The sequence below is a fragment of the Carassius auratus genome, unplaced genomic scaffold (genome assembly GCF_003368295.1).
Source record: "Carassius auratus strain Wakin unplaced genomic scaffold, ASM336829v1 scaf_tig00215910, whole genome shotgun sequence".
In the NCBI taxonomy this organism is placed as follows: Eukaryota; Metazoa; Chordata; class Actinopteri; order Cypriniformes; family Cyprinidae; genus Carassius; species Carassius auratus.
Window position 1 is genome coordinate 291417 of NW_020528304.1, and position 23335 is coordinate 314751.

General features: G+C 36.0%; 1 protein-coding gene across 1 annotated transcript in view; it reads left to right on the forward strand.

Annotated features, from left to right (window-relative positions):
• The window catches only part of csmd1a (CUB and Sushi multiple domains 1a), a 280504-nt gene that overhangs the window by 149234 nt on the left and 107935 nt on the right, over positions 1–23335 (forward strand). Inside the window, exon 3 of the mRNA XM_026261659.1 lies at positions 6844–6956. Coding sequence (XP_026117444.1) covers positions 6844–6956 — 113 coding nt within the window. The remainder of the gene's footprint in view (positions 1–6843; positions 6957–23335) is intronic.

Below are 23335 nucleotides of genomic sequence, written 5' to 3' on the forward strand. Positions count from 1 at the left end.
AAGTTACCCTAGAGGTTATGACAAATGTAAAAAAAGAAAAATAAATAGGACCAAAGAAAATACTAATATTTATAGTACAGTGGCTGAAAGAGCTCAGCACACTGCAACATTAGAAGACACATGCAAATAGAAAAAGCACCCACAAATTAAGAAAACATCTTCATCAGTTTGACAGCAAATTTTCTGCAAATACTCGCACCACAATACAATACACAAACACCCTGCAAAAACAGAAATGCACCGCAAATGCTCACAATACAAAAAAATAAAGCAATGCAAATACTCAAAACAAAACCAAATACAGAAACACAAGAACAAGTACAGACCACAATAGGAGGACCCCAACAATGACAAAATTACTTAAAATAATAATAAAAAAAAGATTACCATTTCTATAACCACATTTTTACAAATACCATCATTAAACTATTGTTACTGTAGTAAATCCATGGCTAATTTGTGGTTACCATGGTTTAACTATAGTAACCATTTCTTGTTTTTATTTATTTTTTTACATTATATATGTATTTATTAATTAACAAATTAATGTTAATAGTAAAACCATATGTTTGATTTTTTTAAGGGAAGATGTCAAGTAAGTTAGCCAGCTTACATGCTTTCACAGTTAGGTGTATTTTGTCAACTTATTTAGGCTAATACCTCTAAAACTCCCCCGAAAATAAGGAAGAGGCAAAGCAATCATATGATCAGTTAAAATAAACAAAATTATCACCTTTCAGAGCAAAAATTTATACATATTTAGCCATGTACAACAACTTACAGTTCCCTTAAACATTTCCGATGTGGTCTGTGCCTATTTGCTGTGTTTTTCTGTTTTTGCAGTGCATTTCTTTATTTTGTTGTGATGCAAGCATTTGCAGCGCATTTCTGTTTTTGCAGCATGTTTCTTAATTTGTTTGTGTTGTGAGTATTTGCAGCGCATTTCCTCATTTGGTTGTGGTTTGAGCATTTGCAGTGCGTTTCTTTATTTGTGTGTGTTGTGAGTATTTGCAGTGTGTTTCTGTTTTTGCAACAAGTTTCTGTTTTTGCATTGCACTTCTTTATTTGGTTGTGTTGTGGGCATTAACAGCGCGTCTCTGTTTTTGCGGCACTTATTTATTTTTGCAGCATGTTTATTTGTTTGTGTTGTGAGTATTTGCAGTGTGTTTATTTATTTGGTTGTGTTGTGAGCATTTTTTTTTATTATTATTTGCAGCGCATTTCTGTTTTTGCACTGCATTTTTTTATTTGGATTGTGTTTCGAGCATTTGCTTCGCGTTTTTGTTTTTGCGGCACATTTTCGCAGTGTGTTTCTTTATTTGGTTTTTGTTCTGAGCATTTGCAGCACGTTTGTGTTTTTGCAGCGTGTTTCCTTATTTGGTTATGTTGTGAGCATTTGTTACATTTTATGATGAAATTTATGAAGATGTTTTCTCATTCTGCAGGTGTTTTTTTATATATAGATCAGAATCAGAATCAGAATCAGAATGAGCTTTATTGCCAGGTATGTTTACACATACGAGGAATTTGTTTTCGTGACAGAAGCTCCGCAGTACAACAGAATGACAGCGACAGAACATAAAACACATAATAAAAGAATAAAAAATACAAATATGTAGACAGTGAATGACAATATACAAATGACAATTGTAGGCAGGTATATTACAAAGTGAAGTTATGTATGTACATATATATTGTGTGCAAAATTTAAGTGTATACTAAGTATGTGTGTTAGATAAATAAAGTGTGTGTGTATATAAATATAAAGTGTAGTGTGTTCGCCATTATTGTCAGCTGTTCATAAGATGGATTGCCTGAGGGAAGAAACTGGTCCTGTGTCTGGTCGTTCTAGTGCTCAGTGCTCTGTAGCGTCGACCAGATGGCAACAGTTCAAAGAGGGAGTGTGCTGGATGTGAGGGGTCCAGAGTGATTTTGACAGCCCTTTTTCTCACTCTGGATAAGTACAGTTCTTGAATAGATGGGAGAGTTGAACCGATGATTCGCTCAGCAGTCCGGACTACCCTCTGTAGTCTTCTGAGGTCAGATTTAGAAGCTGAGCTGAACCAGACAGTTACTGAAGTGCAGAGGATGGATTCGATGATGGTGGAGTAGAACTGTTTCAGCAGCTCCTGTGGCAGGTTTAACTTCCTCAGCTGGCGAAGGAAGTACAACCTCTGCTGGGCCTTTTTTACGATGGAGTCAATGTGAATGTCCCACTTCAGGTCCTGAGAGATGGTGGTTCCCAGGAACCTGAATGACTCCACTGCAGTCACAGGGCTGTCCATGATGGTGAGTGGGGGGAGTGCAGGGGGGTTTCTCCTGAAGTCCACGATCATCTCCACTGTTTTGAGCGTGTTAAGCTCCAGGTTGTTGAGAGTGCACCAGACAGCCAGCTCTTTTACCTCCTGTCTGTAAGCAGACTCGTCACCGTCCTGAATGAGGCCGATGAGTGTGGTGTCGTCTGCAAACTTCAGGAGCTTGACAGAGAGGTCCTTAGATGTGCAATCGTTGGTGTACAGGGAGAAGAGCAGTGGGGAGAGAACGCAGCCCTGGGGAGCTCCGGTGCTGATTGTACGGGTGCTGGATGTGTATTTTCCCAGCCTCACTAGCTGCTGCCTGTCTGTCAGGAAGCTGTTGATCCACTGACAGACGGAGGTGGGCACGGAGAGCTGATTTAGTTTGGGCAGGAGGAGGTTTGGGATGATCGTGTTGAAGGCCGAGCTGAAGTCCACAAACAGGATCCTCACATAAGTCCCCGGTCTGTCTAGGTGTTGCAGAACATAATGCAGTCCAATGTTTACTGCATCGTCCACAGACCTGTTTGCTCTGTAGGCAAACTGAAGAGGATCCAGCAAGGGTCCAGTGATGTCCTTCAAGTGGGCCAGCACCAGTTTTTCAAATGACTTCATGACTACAGACGTTAGAGCCACAGGCCTGTAGTCATTTAGTCCTGTAATTTTGGGTTTCTTAGGGATGGGGATGATGGTGGAACGTTTGAGGCATGAAGGGACTTCGCACAGCTCCAGCGATCTGTTGAAGATCTGTGTGAAGATGGGGGCCAGCTGGTCAGCACAGGATTTCAGACAGGCTGGTGTAACACAATCTGGGCCTGGTGCTTTTTTCCTTTTCTGCTTCCGGAAGACCTGGCGCACCGCATCCTCGCTGATCTGAATTGCAGGTGTGGGGGAGAGGGGGGATGCAGGAGGTGTGAAAGGTGAGAGTGCTTGATTGGAGAGGTGTTCAGGATGGGTTTCATGAGCTGTTAATGGTGTGAACGGTAGTTTGGAGAGGCATTCAGGGCTGGTTGCAGGAGTTGTGAAGGGTGTGAATGGTTGTGTGGGGAGGGGTTCAGGGCAGGTGATGGGTGTTCTTTCAAACCTGCAGTAAAACTCGTTCAGATCGTCTGCCAGTCGTTGATTCTCTACGGTGCTGGGGGGTGGTGTCTTGTAATTGGTGATCTTCTTTAGACTTTTCCACACTGATGCGGAGTCGTTGGAAGTGAACTGAGTCCTTATTTTTTCAGAATAATTCCTCTTTGCCACTTTGATCTCCTTTTCCAATGTGTATTTAGCCTGTTTATACAAGACATTGTCCCCCTTCACGTAAGCATCTTCTTTGGCCTGACGGAGCTGTCTGAGTTTTGCAGTGAACCACGGTTTGTCATTATTGTAAATTAGTTGAGTCTTTGTAGGAATACACATATCCTCACAGAAACTGATATATGATGTTACGGTCTCTGTGAGTTCATCCAGATCGGTGGCAGCAGCTTCAAAAACACTCCAATCAGTGAAGTCAAAACAAGATTGTAAATCCTGCTCTGCTTCATTAGTCCATCTTTTTACAGTCCTTGATACAGGTTTAGCTGCTTTTAGTTTCTGCCTGTAGGACGGTATAAGATGAACCAGAAGGTGATCAGAACGTCCCAAAGCTGCTCGTGGAACAGAGTGAAATGCATCCTTTATTGTGGTGTAACAGTGATCCAATATATTACTGTCTCTTGTGGGACATGTAACATGCTGACATGTAACATGCTGTCTGTAACATGCTGTCTATATATATATATATATATATATATATATATATATATATATATATATATATTGCAAAATATGTATAAACTATTTTTTATTACACACACAAGTTGGAAAAATATACAAACTCAATGTAAACGTCACAATGTGCAATTTCAGCATATAAAAATATTTTATATATATTTTGCCATTGTATGCTGTAAAATAACACAAATACATTATGGCCTTATCTATCAAATTTATTTTCTGTTGAAAATATTAAGTTATTTATGTTTAAAATATGAAATGAAAATATCTGACTTCAAATATATAATACTGTTGAATGATATACTGTACTATACTTTTTTTTTTTTTTTTTTGATAGATGCATGGCGAACTGATTTTATTTCACGTACAGTAGATGGATATTTGGTGCTGCTGATAGTAACATTAGATTTTAAAAGTAAAACATGGCCTTATGAAACTATCAGAATCTCATTGTGACTTTCAAAAGAGCTCAGAGACAAAAGATTTTAGTTCATAAGTCATCTCAGGGATCTGAAGCATCACTTTTTTTTTTGTATTTTAACCCAAATCCTCATTCGTTCAATGTGGACAGTTGTTTTGGTGACCTAACCAAATACATAGTTTCTCTGATTGATTGTCTGTTCAAAAGCATAGCTTTGCCCTTCAGAATCCCCAATGGTATTATTGTATCACAGTGATATCTTTCCCCCACATTCTCTACATGGATGATAGCAGTCTGTGAAGGTCAGGGCACACAATCTTTCAAATGATATTCACTAGCACAATTATGCATCTCTTATTTCAAAAGAGCAGAACAAACCACAGTGGGTCATTTCAAGGTGTTTTCATTACTGTACAACTTTTTCTTCTGTGCAATACAACACTACTAAAGTTAAGATCATTCTAGCCTAGGGGGTTGCAGAAGTACATGAAGTAATTAAGGAGCAGATTTTCATTCTAAAGTGTGTATGACGTCAGACTCTCTAAATCACTTTAGACCAACTTGAAATTATATCTTGTCAGAGCTGGGTTATGTTCTTTAGTACTGGGTTGTTGCTAGTCCAGCTAGTAGACCAGCATAGAAATGTTTATCACCAGCTAATTTAACTGGTAAAAATGTCTAAAATTTGGAAAACAACTTGCAACTTGATTTGACAGAACAGGTCCATGGCAGTTGGTTTATAATTCGGTTTAACCTAATTCTTGCTACTGTACCATAACCCTTACATTTGAATTTGAAGGTCTTTGTCAGCTAATGAAAATGGCCATCATTAATAATAATAATAGTAATAATAATAATAATAATAATAATAATAATAATAATAATAATAATAATAATAATAATAAAAGTACTCTAGAGCAAGCAGGCCAGGAAGGTGGTCACTAATAAGAGATTCCTTGTTACTGATGTTGAGGATCAACACATGCCTTGGTTAAGTAATATTTGAAATATTTGAAGCCAATTCACTATTTCTTTCTGAGCTGATGCATTCTGGGCTGGCTCTTCTAGAACCTGTCTGCACAGACTGTGATTAAATGACTGTGATCACTTTGGATATGGGCTTAAAAAAAAAAAAAAAAAAAAAAAAAAAAAAAAAAACTACTCTAGATGCTCAGCCACACAGTCTTCTTCAGATAAAACATGACACCCTTCCACAGACCAGTGTTTGAAGAAGAAAAACTATGATAAAATGTGTTCTATAATGCCCAGTGGACAACTCATTGTGGAGGATGGAGATAATATCAGTTCATAAGCTTGACTTGACCTGTGAACCCTCACAGAAAACACAATTCTTGTAAAGTCATGCTTGGATAATCGTATTACATTGGCAGACAAATTGCAGGTAAGCACTTCGGCCAAACAGCCATTATCTAGCTGCTGTACATGCCAGCAAGCACTCAGACAATTTTGTTTGGATTAATGTGGCTGGAATAAAAGAATACAAGTCACTGTTCAATATATACAGTTTAATAATGCAGTCATCACATACAAACACCATACTTTGCTAATTCAGTTCCTTTGTTAATTTACCTTTAGAGCTTTCAGACATTCAGTGGGTGAAAAAGTGTATATTCCCTTTAACCAAAGCAGTTTTGTTATATTTTTCTCAGTGTTTAGGAGTGAAAATCTTTTAAATTGCTTAGTAGTTTAGTTTGTGAACCATTTTTTTCGTAATACTGTGTGTGGTTACCTGGATGGTATCCTTTTTTGTGATGGTTGTTCATGAGTCACTTGTTTGTTCTGAACAGTTAAACTGAACACTTTCTTCAGAAAAATCCTCAGGGTCCTGCAAAATCTTCAGTTTTCTTTTGCATATTTGAACCCTTTCCAGCAGTGACTGTATGATTTTGAGATCCATCTTTTCACACTGAGGACAAAACAAGGGACTGTCTATTTTTAATTTTACAAGAAACATCTGGTTAACTTAAATTTAACATCTGAAATTAGTTTCAGCTATAGAAGATCAATGAAATACTTTGAGCAATAAAAATTTCCATTGAATTTGTTTTATCTTGAGCTTGTAATTTTCATCAAATTCACTAGGGTGGTGTCAAAGCTGAGGCAAGTACTGTGGAGTCATAGGGTAGTGAAGTGTGCTCATGCTCCATTGAGGGTGACCGAGATGATTTGGTCCTGCTCATTAAAAACATGACAAAGAACAGTGATATTTTAGAAAAGTGCAGGAATGATTTAAACAATTAGCTGTTTCTCTTTTCTCTTTTATTATATATATATATATATATATATATATATATATATATATATATATATATACTTACTTTGCATTTATACATTTCATTCCAGGTTGTCTGGCTTCATGTTGCCATCGCCCATCGTAAGTACGGGGTCGATTTTGGCACTGTGGTTTACTACAGACTTTGCAGTCAGTGCCCAAGGATTTAAAGCAATCTATGAAGGTAAGAAACATTGGTTTTTACCATGCAAATCTACAGTGATTCTTGTATGTTAAATATCATTGCATTATTCTGTATTTATAAGTATCAGTGATTTTAATATTTCAGTTAGATTTTTGCCCCAGGTGCATTTGTTTAGTTCTGGTATAGCCATCTGCATTTTTGCCAACATAATTGCACACATATGTGCATAGCCAGATTTTGTCTGTCGTATGAGTGCATCATGCGATAGCATGCTAATTAATGAAAACATTTGACAATATTATCCAGAAAAGAGCAAAGTCTGCGGAACGAATTCTTAATTTGTGACCACGATATAGTCCTATGTAGTTCACAATACATATTGTTTCAAAGCAGATATAGGCTACAGGAAGTCACATATAATACCTTAGATTGAGCAGTTTTAGAGCTTTGAAATATGCTGATAAAAATGATCCACTGATTGAGATTTAGCTATTTTGTATAATAATATAATATCTTATTATATCATTAATGTGTGCGATAAATATTAATAAGCAATAAATGTTCATATCGCCTCTCTGCTGTGTATTTTTATTTATACTTTAAGGTGTATGCTATTTATGCACAAATTAAATTATTGGTTTTGTGGCTCCATTATTACGATGGATCTGGTATGTACAGCGTTTTTATTGCTCATGTTTTTATGTGTACTGCTTACACAAGTGTAGCAAATACAGTCTTTATAAGCTTTCCATTGAAAAACAGCTATCTGTTGTCGATGCTTGAGGCTTAGATCTTTATAATGATACATACTGTAGATTGTTAAGATTAAATTTGTCCCGTTTCATTTAATCTATTCATAAACACTGACACGTGCAAGTTGAAAGGCATTCAGGACGAGGGCATTTTGGTGCTGACTAACAGGTTAAAAACAAAAAATCACTGTAAAATAGATCTATATACTTTACTGAATTAATAAATAATTTGATTTTTAATATCTGATGTCACGTGGACACATTCTTTCTTTCTTTCTTTCCTTCTTTCTTTCTTTCTACTATAAAATAGGAACCTTTAAAAACAAGTTTTGCCATAAAAAAACACTGCATTTGCATTTTGTACCAAGTAATGCATGTATACCATTGGGTAACGTAGGCTACAAGTCATTTCATTAAACAACAAAAAAATGGCTGTGCTTTAAGACGTTAAAATTTTTTAACGCTATGTGTCTATTGCTAAAATACTGTAAATCATCATTTGCATATAAAATCCCAAATTTGTAAAGGAAATAGGAATGAAGAAACGAATGAAGCGCTAATATAAAACAGCTCTATTCAGCCTGAAGAACCCAGAGGTGCCATAACCAAGCATTGATTGAACCGTTTACAAAATTGCGAGAGATATACAAACTTGCAATTTTTTATCTTGCTATTATGAGTTATATCTATCTATCTATCTATCTATCTATCTATCTATCTATCTATCTATCTATCTATCTATCTATCTATCTATCTATCTATCTATATATATATATATATATATATATAGAATTAAGTTGCATGGATAATTGTATAATAATCTTTTTTTCTTTTATGCCAAAAATCATTAATTAGGGTATTAAGTAAATATCATGTTCCATGAAGATATTTTCTATATTTACTACTGTAAATTTATCAAAATATTTTTTCTATTAGTAATATGCATTGCTAAGGACTCCATTTGGACAATTTTAAAGGTGATATTTCTCAATATTTCTATTTTTGTACACTCTCAGATTCCAGATTTTCAAATAGTTATATCAAATATTGTCCTATGCTATCAGTGGACAGCTTATTTATTCAGCTTTCAGCTTTCAGATGATGAATAAATCACAAAAAAACATTTACCCATGTGACTGGTTTTGTGGTCCAGGTCTTCAAAGCTTGTATATATATATATATATATATATATATATATATATATATATATATATATATATATATATATATATATATATATATATATATATATATATATAATAAAAAAAAATACTAAAACAAACATCTCACAGGGAAGCAATACCAGGGCCACGTCCGAAATCTCTAAAATTTGGTGATCAGTTTTTGTGTATATTTATATTTCAGACTAACTTTTTGAACTATTGATGTTATTTCTAGCGAGAAATCAGTATTATAGTACTTACATTTTGTTGCAGATCAGAAGCCTGTCTGAAATAAGTATCATGAGGTGCCTCAGTGCTAAAAAGCTGCCTACAAAGTCATTACCAGATAAGGCAGTGAGGCAGCAAGTTAGCTGCCTAGTATTTTAGATGCAGCCCAGAACTTGATTCCTTTAAATGAACTTGTGACTGCTTAGTATTCAGATTCAAAAATTGCGAAACCCATTGCGCAGTTTTCAAGTGTGATACAATCCTTTGATAACTAAGAATAAATCATAATATGAATACACATTTACATGTGTAGTATGTGCATGTTTAGTTAGGATTTATGCCCTCTTCACAAGCACTTTAACTGAAGCTTCACAAAGCTTAATTTAACCATCACTAGCCATAATTGCGTGTGCTTCCAGCTTGGCTCATATTATCTGATTAGCTTGCTATGAAAGCATCACACTTGTTGATTGTCTTGTGGCAGCGCATGCGCACACATATCCAAACTAACATCCGCCTGCCATATGCTAGACATTTTTTAAGTATGCTATGAAGTCACCCATTTATACTTATTGTGATATGCACATTTGCAATATTTCTATAATTTCGATATATCATGCAGCCCTGGTTATATCAGCAGAATTTTGTTTCCTGGCAGAGTGATGCGCACAGACTCCTACAACCTGTTTATAGCCAACCAATCCTATTGGAACTGCCGAGTTCCTGCTAGCACTCTCCAGTTTTGTGTGCAATATGCATGAGACAGTCATTGAACAGACTGGTCTGTGTGTGTGCTCCATCTGGGCTGAGATTAGATTGTGCAAGAATCATAATTTTTTTTTGGCAGATTAGGTTGGATTGACATATGAGTGTAGTGGCGCATTTAAACACTCTAAGGAGCTACTTTCTCTGGTTTGGTAAAATACTGTTTTGCAGTGTTTAATTTTGTTTGCTAGTCCCCTCTAGATTGATTGTAAGGCTCAGGGAGACTAGATTTACACACACTGCAAACTCTCAATGAGCGTTTTAGATTACCTTCGGGAAGGCACCCCAAAAAGGCACCCCAGACTCATGTGGATGCAATTATTTTTTGTCTTTGAAACCTACAGCTATTTGTGTTATTTTAACAAGAAATGTGAGCATGTACTGTATATTTTCTGATATAGAGCTTTCACATCAAGACCCTATGCTTATGAATGATTAGTTTTATTACTATTCTGGTTGACCTGTCTATAAGGAGACGTATTTCTATGCTTTATTTCTCTTTTAACCTCTTTTAATCTTGAACATGAACTACGGCATTCATCATTAATCATTCATGTCGTACTTGCCTAAAGCCTCTTTAGGTGATAACTACAAGCAGTTCTGGAAGGCTACACAATGCATTTGCCATCATCTATCTTTTTTGACCATATGGTCGTCACCAAGACACTGCTGTGGAATGCAGATGTGTTGACGATGTGTGCTTTGTACGTGCTGTGCGACAGAAATCTTTCTCCCAGTGAGAGGTATTTTTCTCTGCTCCACAATTTTTTTTCCACAATTATGTCACTAACAAATACACTCCCCTGGTCCTTTGATTGGCTGCACTGTTAAACCTATGAAGCCACACGTATTATATATATAAAACACATATTTTCTAAGGCCTCTAAATGATCATCATGATCAAATCTTTGCTGAAAAACCTGTACATAATTTACTACATGCATTTCATCATATGAATTATTATTATTATTATTATTATTTATAAAATATGACTAATTTGATATTTATTTGCATTTAATGCATCGAATTGCATATTTTGCTACGTTCGGGTCTCTGAATACAATTTAGGTATGTTTCCCCCCTCAGGCATGAACCTCTCCTACATCTTACTTTAGGAGCCATAAAAGCCTGATTTATCAAAAATGACACTGAAAAAACAAAAACAAAATAAAAAAACACACATGCTGGACACACTTTTTTTGCTTTGGTTTTATTTGTATTAGCTGAAGTCCAGTAAAGTCATCATTGTGTAGACGTTTCAGTGCGGTCTTTCCTTCTAATGCATTTTGATTGCATCCCTAACCCAATTATCATCCAATTCATCATGATATTTTGTATGGGTCTTTCATCTGGTGGCCAAATGTGTCCCCCATGGGTTCTGTAGCTACTATGCTTTTTTCTGAAACCTTGTTTCTGATGCCCACTTTCAATACGCATTGAAAATGCTTGTTAAGGCAGCAGACATACTGTATATGGATTCTTGACATTACCGCAGTGACTAGAGATGAAATGCAATGAAGTTGTTTATTACAATTCTTGTAATTAATAAATCAATTTACTGAACATTGGTTTCTTTTATCATATTGCTCCTTGCATTGCTGTTTTTATACTTGGTCAAAATACCTCTAGCTGATTATTTTTTTAATTTTAATATATGTATATAAATATTATATCATGTTTTTATTTGTCATCCATCCAATTTAGTGAGATATATTAAAAAAGTATTAAAGAATAGTATTAAAAAAATGTTTTTACTGTACATTTTTGCTCTTTTGTACTTTTGAATCATCCACCCCTAGAAACTGATTGCACAATGAATTACTATCAACTGCATAGTTTAGTTTGTTAGTTTGTCAGCAGGTGATTTAACTCAGTCAGCAAGTTTGCAACAGTTGGAGGAAAGTGACGTTCAAGCCCACAATCTAATGGATTACATAAATAAATACTCAGAAATCAATAGTGTCTTGCAGACCCTCAACTTTGAGTGAGTGAGCATTTCAATTTTAAAGTGTACAGCACTATTTTATCGACACCCCCACACATTGTCGTTCAGATCATACCATCTGTATATTTCCTGCAGGTTTCCCATCAGCCTTTAGAGTGAGGCTTATGGGCCATTACACCCAACTAATTGTAATCTATTTGCCTGCAGTGTTGAGTGCCACAGCAGTATACTGAATGAATGTTGTACCCCTCAGCACTATTCACTCCCTTATTACTGCCAGAAATCAGGATGGAAATATTTGCTTAGTTCATCAACAGCATAACACTGCAATTAAGGTTAGAGTTAAAAGGTTTGTCCAGTGTCACAGTTTGGCAAGAAAGAGGAAAAAGGAAACAGGCAGAAAACAGGAAATGATGACATAGTCATATGGGGCATACGGTTTGTCTGAAGGTTTATGTATAAACAAGATATATTTTCTTAAATCAATTCTTGTTTTGCTAAATAAATTCATCTTGGTTTAAGGCTATATTTGTGTTTTGACGACAAAAATACAGATCAATAAATTGATAAATGAGACTGCTATGCAGCGATATCAGAAAAAATGCCAGTGATACAAAATTATTAGGCTACATTCACAATGTCAGTTTTGGGTTTACGGCGGCATTTACTAAAAAAGTCCTGTTCACATAGTTTACAACAGGTGTCAAGTTTGTGTTCTATTCCTGATCATCACTAGCCTGACTACGTCAGACTTCGTACTGCCGCTCAATTTCAGTTCGCTTCTGTACGCTAAGTGACGAATTTAGGATTGTAGTTTAGGTTAGGGAAATCGAAAACAGACACAGAGACACGGGATGCTATTTGCTCTGTTGTAGAAAACATTCCACATTTGCCAACTGAAGCCCGAACAAGAAGAGTGTTTGTTTCAAATTTTGAATGGAGGTGAAGCTGTGGCCCTACTCCCGAGTCCCGACAGGTTTTGGGAAAAGTTGAATTTATCAACTGTTGCCGATAGTTAGCGAGAAACTGGAGTGGCCAAAGTCCGGCAAGGCGATAATTGTGATTGTGAACTGCCATGTTCACTCCGGTATTTCGCTCTATGGTTTTGTAGCATTCCTGTGTTTACAGTGGAAGACCGAGGCGGAGGAGCCGGCTGAGCCGGCGAATAACACACCTCATAACCAAACGTAATGTGTTGGTTTATAGGTAACCAATGATTTTAAACTTCAGACCATCGTCCAAACTCTATGAAGCAAAGCGACGTAGCAGAGTTTGGCTAGATCTACCAGGCTAGATTATCACCTGCAACAATAGCAAAAATGACTATCAAATATCAAAGATGGCGGCATCCATGAAACTTAAAAAGTTACCACATTTTACACAATAGGAGTACAATTGAAGTGCTAGTTAATTCATCAGATCTCTATTAATTGACAGCAACTTTAATGAGTGGAGCACGGAGCAATTTAGTCACAAACTACAAAACTGATGGAAGCAGCTACGGTGGAAGACTGATTGGACGCATAAAACACCAATACACATGCTAGATGTAAGTGGTTGCCCAGCCCAATTCCATTCACACAGCAGGGGTTCGCTGAAAATGCAGTTAGGGAGTATTGAAAATTTACAGTGTGCATGCTTACAGAATGCAGTTGTCATTCATAAATAACCAAACTGTATGTGAATATAACAGTATTTATTGATGACTGTTCTGCTTTGTGAATGTGGTTCAAAGTCTCATCACAGGAGATGCTTCTGGATATCTTTTTCATGTTATATTGCACTCTAGCTGTGCTAAATCGTTTGTTTATCAGAAGACATTTTTTTGGCCATTTAATGTGCTCCAGACCAGGTAGGTCAGCTGGAGTTGACCGCATATGAGAATATAAAACAATGTTTAATGGTACCACTGTTTGGAAAATACCGTGGCACATTTGGCATTGTGAGACTTGTAGCTACTTAGAAATATACTGTAGTACTGTTATACCCTGCAATCCTAGTTTAGTCCATGTCTTTGCATTGCTTTTTTTGACTACAGCAGGTGGTCTGCAGCTCATTGCATGATGTTTATTCTGAAATCGCAAAGCTATACTACAACATCTTTTCTGAGTCTCTGTTTATCTGTTAACATTTCTATACAAAGTATTCTCCTTTTCAGAGGTTTGCATTATCTGCTCATACAGGGCTCTTAAAATGTTTTATTATCTAGTAAAAAGACTGAATTATTTGTTGTGGATGATACGACAGTTGAGTAATTGCATCTTATATTAATATTTAAATTAAGTATCACATCAGAGCTTTATTGGAAAGATTCAAATAAATGACAGCTCCAACCGGTGATAAGAGCCGATAAGGGAAAGCTTCGGTTGGAGACTGGTCTAGAAGATATCAATCAGTTAATTTCCCTACTCACAGCCAAATCCTGAGATAGTAACTGATGTCAAATGTGATGGGACATCTGACCAACGTTTAATCAGCCTTGCAGAAGTATAGAGTAATTTAAAAACAAGACAAGTGGAAAGATTGGATTACACTCAGAGCTGACCCTTGCTTTTTCCCGCTTTTTTTCTCCTGTCTTGACATTACTGTGTTCATTCACTTGTTCTTTTAACGCTCATTGAAAACGTCTGTTGTGGTCAGTAAGCCATCTGTTAAATGCAAAAGGTACAGAAGGTTAAAAGTTAAGAATCTGGTTGATGCTTTCATTTGTGTTGTCAAAACACACAGTATATATATATATATATATATATATATATATATATATATATATATATTAATAATAATAACAATGGAATAGCAATGGAATTAAACATCTAAAGGAAAAATTTACCCTGCAATAAAAAATAAACAAAAGTAATAAATAATAATAAAATATCTGGAATCTCTCTGAACCATCTTTGTTAGTAAACATTATTAAATAAAGTATTAAATGCTGTCAGTTTTTTTTTTTTTTTTTTTTTTTAGGATGAAAAATGAATCAAATTATGGGATCGTTACGTAGTCTATACATTAAGTTTTGTTGTGTAAATGAGTCTAATAAATGCTGGACTGGCTAGCATTTTATTTTCAAACGTGTCAAAAAGTATTTTACTTCATAGCTTTTTCAGTGCAAGAAGCACTGACTCTCAGTGGTTGCTGGAGAAATTGTTGATCACAAGCAAATCCAGCAGTGCAGAAGTCAAGCACTCAGCATTATTTGTCTTTGCTGTACCTTGTGCCATTATTTCACCCCTGAAAATTTTACTTGGGATTAAGCTGTTCAAAAACATTCCTTATGAAGGAATTCCCGTGACATTTAGAGGGTGGAATGTTTTCACATATCAGCACAAAAGGTATACTGAACTGCAAGTGTGCATGTTGCAAGTGTGCACAGACTATTCAGATTGATAATGGCAATTGAAGTGTATAATAAGGGTTTTTAATCTACTGAAAAGATTTTTCAAAAATGAACCAAACTTACCAATTCTATTGTTTTGTTGTTGTTTTTGCTTTTTAATTAATGGCCCATATATATATATATATATATATATATATATTATATATATATATTATATATTTATTATATACTTTTTTATTTTATTTTTTACTTTAATTGACTTTTGTGAACACAGCATTTGTAAAAACTGTCACCATTAATTGGAGACATATACGTGTAATATATGTGATATTGATGCCAGTTGCTCTGTCTAAAAATACTTCAGACAGCATTTTAAATTACATCTCAGAAAACTGCCATTCTAACTGAATTTATGACCAGGCTTCCCAAGACATTTGTACTTTCTGAAATCCATTCAAAATCTAATCAGCTTCTCTGAGGAACAAAAAATAAATAAATAAATATATATATATATATATATATATATATATATATATATATATATATTTTTAATGATAATAATATTTTGATTATTTGTTCTGTTATTTTGATCATACTAATTTTTCTTACTTAGCTTCATTAAGTACTGCATATTTCATGGGAAGTAGGCTATGCAGTACTAAATTTGGACATGCATAATCTTTTGCTGCCTACCATTTGGAACATTTTTCTTTCTTTTTTTTTTTGTAGGAAATGTTCTATGGTGCATACACAGGAAGCCACTTTTAATGGAATAGTGGGTTACACTTTATTTTAAGGTGTGCTTGTTTATTACAGTGTAATTACAAATTTAAGTACTGATTAATATTAATGAAATACATGTACTTCTGTATAGTTAGGGTTAGGATTAGGGTTTGGCTTAGGGTTACATGCATGTAATTATGCATAATTAATTGTTACTATAATAGTAAGTACCTGTAATATTTAACAAGGACACCTTAAAATAAAGTGTTACCTAAGAGTAATTAAATAGCCTACTTGTTTTACTGTTTAACCTAGAATACTCCTTTAACACAGTATGAATATTCTACATTAGACATATTCAAATATATTCGATTCGGTCATCATTATTTTTTATTTTTTTCTCCATACAGTTAGAAGTTAGAAAATGTATGCTCCACAGAAGAAAGAAAATCATGAATGGTATTGATTGACATGAGGGTAAGTAAATGAAGACATCATTAAATTTTTGGGTGAACTATATCCTTAAAAAAAAGGAACTATATCCTTAAAAAAAAAAAAAAAAAGGCTACAGTCATTAACAAGCTTGGCATGCTTCCATGTAAATGGCATCAAGTGTGGCTTATAATGTAGAGACAGAAAGAGACTCTTATTGAACACTCTAGGTCAGCACAATGGTGTTGTTAGGATTTCTGTTTCGGGGGTGAAAAGAAGATTCTCAATAGCACACCAGGAAAAACCTGCTCGACCATCTTCTGATATTATTCTGAAACATGTTATCGGACTATGAAATATGATGGCTGGGGAGCACTTGATGGAGCAGACAAAAAAAGAGAAGGCATTGTGTTCCTTCAGCACAATAATGGCATCATGAGATATTGTCTCTTGCTGCGTAAAGTAGTTTTTTTTTTTTTTTCTTTGCTTAAGGTGGTTGCAGGTTGATGATCTCTGTAATTCGTTTTTAAGATCACTAGGTCTATGAGACTGCAGCCGCACAGATGGTTGGATTAACTATTTCATTCTGATCTCCGACAGCCATAACCACTCATTTATATATATATATATATATATATATATATATATATATATATATATATATATGATTTATTTAGTGGAAGTGTAATCGGCCCAGAGCATCTGTAAGACAATCTTCTTAAAAATAATATCTAGCTAAGGGTCCGGGTCCTTTCCAGCCCTTTTCTCTTTTGTTTTATATATATATATATATATATATATATATATATATATATATATATATATATATATATATATATATATATATATATATATATATAAAAGCTATCTAGTGGTTTTCAGTTAAGCACTGCAGCCTTTAGATCTCTGCTCCTGCAGTTTCCCAGTTCTGCAGTTAATGCGGTTGGGCAAACAGCATAATATGTTTTCACCTTCTATGTGCATGTACATGGCACTGACAGGTTGAGTAAGTGACTCACCGGCTGCGTCAGCAAGCATCTGTGTGATATGATGCTGATATTACTGTGAGAGTCATTTCAAGACCTATAAATTTGGATGCCTAGAAAGTTTATGTTTAGGTCAAATGGTCCTAAGAGGAGAAGAAAGTTTAGCACTTTACATCTACGTCTTTTATTTACTCTTACTTAAGAAATCCTTGATTATCTTTTTTCCTTTCCTTTCCTTTCCTTTCCTTTCCTTTCCTTTCCTTTCCTTTCCTTTCCTTTCCTTTCCTTTCCTTTCCTTTCCTAATGAAAACAAAGGATTGTTCTTCATATTATTAGTCATATGAATATCGTCCTTAAAAAAGCAAGGGCAGACAGACATGTGTTAATGCAACCTTCCTGCAGTCTCTGTGAGAGGATATGCATTAATTAGCTCACTCTGTAGTCTGCCGAATTAGTATGCAGTACTGCTGTCTGTCCAGAGTCTAGTGCCAAACCCCTCAAACTCACCAGCCACAAGATAGCATGTGTGAAATGCATTAAGTTTACTTTAATTGATCGACCTTCCCACCTCTTTGCTAATGTATGCTCATCAAGTAGAGGTTAGTGGTACAGCAGTACCAAAAACTACATGTCATTTTGCATGTCAGTACCACCCGTCTTAGTATTCAGTTCATATCCACCTTTTCTTGAGTAACTGATGAATGGTGCCATGATTGATTTAAATGTCGTTTTTCGGTCTCCATAGAAATCCATGTTAAAGCGGTATAATAAGGTTGACTGAATTAATTAAACTGAAAAAAAATTCAGTGTAACTAAATATAAACAACATTTGCACATGGTTATGCTGTGCCGTTGTTGACTGCCACAGTAACAGCAATAAATGAATAAATTATATATTATACACATATATATACATGTCATAATGTAACACACATTTTTTTTATATACACTTTATTAGGTACAACTGCTATTTAATGCAAATATCTAATAATTCAATCAAATGATTGTAACTCACTTAGTCATGTAAACATAGTCAAGAAAAAAATGTGGAGGAAAGTTGATTTAAAGAGCCAGTAAGATGAAAATTCTAAGCTTCCTATCACTGTTTATAAGTCCTGTACATTAGGTTTAAATCCATCCAAGGTTAAAAAACATTGTCATTTTGTCAAAATATAATTTTAAAATTACCTCAATTCTCAAATCCCCAAACGGTTCGCGCGAAGCTGTTCGAAAGATTCAGTTTCCTTAAACCCCACCTTTCGGTAGCATACTGTGTTCTGTTTGGTCAACTAACATAACCAGTTTGGATTGGTTGTTCCGCTCACACCTCCATGGTAAACTATGCGTTAGCATCTGTTTGGGGTGAATTATGTCTTATTCCTCTCATTGCAAAGCAAACAGTAAAATAAAAAACTTGAACAGTCTTGCTGCTTTTTCTTCTGTGTGGGTGTATTCAAGCCGCGCGCTTCAGTTTGAATCTGAATAGCGTGTTCAACGCGGGGGCGTGGTCACATTAGATATAACGAAGGGAGAGATGAAAAACAGACATCGCGTTGTTTTCATATGGATTACTTTATCACAGAATATCTGTTAGCAGCACTTGTTTAGTTTTAAAGTAGAAGTAGAATCTATATGTCAAGCTTTCTATAGATATCTCTATCATGTCTCTTCGTTGAGTATTCACGGAGTTACACTTCATTTTAATGACGTGTTTGTACATGACGATCAGCACAAACAAAGGCTGCAGACAGCACACATACTGATAAGACGCTCGGGAGAAAACAGACACATAATTTCATAATCATACTTCGCGTTGTGATTCGGAGATGCTCGTTGTTCTAAATAAAGTTGGTAATGAACCATCTTTTATGGCCAAACGCTTTGAAAATCCCGCTGTACTCACCGAGATTAGAAAAGCAGTCATCAGTGAAATGTTGTGAACACAACAAAAGGGATTTGTTGTACTGCTCTGGTATTGTGGTGAAAATCAATTTTAGCCATTGGGTCTTCTGATCTTCATTCTTTGGCAGTGAAAATAAAACAAATGGTCTCCTCGACATGATGCTCTCACACCAAACAGAGCGTCTGTGTGTGGGGGTGGGTGAGGTCAGAGTTCGTTTCTCCCAAGACGGTAGGCGGAGATTATTATGCAAAGTGCTCCTAGTGACGTACATAGAGATGGGCAAAATATTTGAAATCTATAACGACACGTTTCAGTGATTCAGAGTCGACTCCTTACTGTAGTAGCCAATAACTTTATAAATCGTGTACTTTTTGGTTTAATTATTTGCACATTGTTTACAAAGATGGTCAGCTACATCATACACTGTAATACAGGTAATTTTTGATTTCCCATCTGTGTGGCTCTTTAAGTGACTTTGAATATGACATATTTGTTGGTGCCAGAAAGACTGTTCTGAATATTTCAGAAACTGCTGAATTACTTGGGTTTTCACACTAAACCATTTCTCCGGTTTTCAGACAAAATAATCAGTGATGGGCAGTTCTGTGCCTTGTTGATACCAGAGGTTAGAGGATGATGGCCACATTGTTGATTAAAAACAACAATAACTTAAATATCCACTGGTTACAACCAAAGTATGTAGAAGTGAATCTCTGAATCCACAACACACTGAACCTTGGAAGAAGTTGGGCTACATCAGCAGAACACATCTGGTTCACTTCTGTCAGCTAAGAACAGGAAACTGAGGCATTAACTCTCACAGGCTCACCAAAATTGGATAATATAAGATTGGAAAAAGGTTGCCTGGCATAATGAGTCTTAATTTGACTGCATCATTCAGATAGTAGATTCAGATTTTGGCATGAACAACAGGAAAGCATGGATCAACCCTGCCGTTTATCAACGGTTCAGGCTGGTGATTGTGGTGTGGGGGTTATTTTCTTGGCACACTTGGGACAACTCAGTACCACATTAACAATGTTTAAATTCCACAGTATTGTTTGCTGACCATGTCCATTCCTTTATGGCCATCTTGCAGTCATCTTGTGATGGCTATTTCGAGCAGGATAATGTGCCATGTCACAAAGCTCAAATCATCTCAAATTCCTTTTTTGAACATGATCAGAACCACCCTGCCGACCACAGAATTCTCAAGCCCGTCCACTGCTCTGAGGTCAAGTCCGTCAGCCGTTCCTCAGTCAAGCCTGCAAGCCACTGCATTTTCAAGTCCAAATGAGGAATCTGAGGAGGAGAAGGCTGTTGGCACTGGCTCCTAGGTCCACTCCAATCCCCAATTTTAGCCAAACAGTCCCAAAGTCTAGCACAGAAAGGGCTCCAGTCCCCGAGATTAGCCCAGAGAGGGCTCCAGTCCCCATGTCCAGCACAAAGGAGGGCTCCAGAGGGCCTCTGAAACCTGATTTTTTTTTGGCCCCTGAGTTCCCTGCTCTGCAATGGCCCCCAGATTTGCTTGCTCTACCATTGCTTCCTTGTCTGCCTCCTCCGCCATGACATCCCGAATTGCCTGATCCTCCATGGCCTCCTAAACTGTCTGCTCCACCATGGCCTCACGAACTGCCTGCTCCGACATGGCTTCCTAGTGTGCCTGCTCTGCCATGGCGCCCGGAACTGCTTGATCCGCCAGTGCTGTTTGTGAGTGCAGACTGACTGCAAACCTGTCACGGTGTCTGGTCTCTGTTTCTCTGGGTCTCCACTAGTGGTCTCACTTCCCCATAGGCACCTCACCGCAGGCACTACAATTCCCAAAAAGCCTTGTCCCTTCATCACAGTAATTGCACTCCTGTTAATTGCACTCAGGTGTCTTCACTTGATAGTCATTACCCTGCCTATATTAACTGGTCTGTTTCTGTTTGGTTTGATGGAGTCCTTTCTTTCCGTCACCCAGTTTCCTCGCCTTCCGAGTTCCTAATTCCTGTTCCTGTTCCTTTCCCTGTTTGTTTGTTTTGGATGGATTTTTGGTTTTGACCCTCTGCTTGTTGGATTCTGAATTTTTGAATTCCACAGTTCATGGTGATGGAGCAATATTAACACACTTATACTTTTTGGAGCACATTTTGCACATAAATAACAACACAGGACTGTAATACTGCATTTAACATTGCCCTGTTGCATCACTGTCATTAGTTGATATATGATGTTAAAGCACACTTCTGCTTCCATATTTTGTGATGGCTCGATGCCGCTAAAAATCTTTTAAAGACATAACAAAAACAACAGTGTGTGTATTTGAGCTAAAATCATGATATATTATGTAACAGTTTATTTTTGGATTATGGAATGTTAGTTAGTAGCTTAGATGCATGTTTTTACTGAAAGGTTGAGTCAAAGCTCATCAACAACAGCTAATTAAATCATTTCATGTGGATTAGACCCAAGTTAGCAAGTAGAAGATATTTGGAAGAGGAAGTTTCTGTGAATAACTCGCTTCAACCATAAGCATTGCTCAAATTTAAGTGCAGAGATAGTAAATGACATGCTAAGGACGTTAACCCTTGTAATGGCCAACTGAACTCCATGCAGAGTTAAGCATGCATGTTCCATATTCATAGGCTTACATATAGATTAATTTAATTTCCTTGCATCAAGTTTTTGAAAGAACTCTTTGCAGCATTGGAGAAATTCATAAAATATAGTCTGCAACACATACTTCAGTGAACCTTTTGTACAGTTACTCTTAAGAGCCATTCAAAGAAATGCAGGAAGTGTTTTCTTAACACATCAGGTTGATTGTTCAATTAAGGTTACTTTCTGCTTAAAAGAAAGAAAACGTCATCAGATAAACAATTTACAATTACAGTTCTCAATTTTTGTAATGACACCTATTAAATCCGCTTTCAGAATCATAAAATTGATAAATATATATACAGTGGGGATCGAAAGTTTGGGCACCCCTTGCAGAATCTGTGAAAATATGAGTAATTTTCAAAAAATAAGAGAGATCATACTAAATGCAGGTTATTTTTTATTTAGTACTGTCCTGAGTAGGATATTGTACATAAAAGATATTAACATTTAGTCCACAAGACAAAAAAATTGCTGAAATTATTAAAATAACCCCACTCAAAAGTTTGGGAACCCTTGGTTCTTAATACTGTGTTCTGTTACCTGATGATCCTCGACTGTCTTTCTGTTTTGTGATGGTTGTTCATGAGTCCCTTGTTTGTTCTGAACAGTTAAACTGAGCAGCGTTCTTCAGAAAAATCTTTAAGGTCCTGCAGATTCTTCAGTTTTCCAGCATCTTTGCATATTTGAACCCTTTCCAGCAGTGACTGTATGATTTTGAGATACATCTTTTCAGACTGAGGACATTTGAGGGACTCAAACACAACTATTAAAACAGATTCAAACATTCACTGATGCTCCAGAAGGAAACAAGATGCATTGAGAGCTGGGGGGTGAAAACTTTTGGAATTTGAAGATCAAGGTAAATTGTGCTTAATTTGTGTACCGGGAAACATACAAGTATCTTCTGTTGCTTACGAAGGGCAGAACTAAATGGAAAAAAATTATATTTCAACAAAATAAGACAAATTTGGCCATCTTCATCATGTTCAAAAGTTTTCACCCCCCAGCTCTTAATGCATCTAGTCCCTCAAATGTCCTCAGTCTGAAAAGTCTGAAAAATCATACAGTCACTGCTGGAAAGGGTTCAGATATGCAAAGATGCTGGAAAACTGAAGAATCTGCAGGACCTTAAAGATTTTACTGAAGAATGCTGCTCAGTTTAACTGTTCAGAACAAACAAGGGACTCATGCACAACCATCACAAAACAGAAAGACAGTCGTGGATCATCAGGTAACAGAACACAGTATTAAGAACCAAGGGTTCCCAAACTTTTGAGTGGGGTTATTTTAATAATTTCAGCAATTTTTTTGTCTTGTGGACTAAATGTTAATATCTTTTATGTACAATATCTCACTCAGGACAGTACTAAATAAAAAAATAACATGCATTTAGTATGATCTCTCTTATTTTTTGAAAATTACTCATATTTTCACAGATTCTGCAAGGGGTGCCCAAACTTTCGATCCCCACTGTATATATATATATATATATATATATATATATATATATATATATATATATATATATATATATATATACT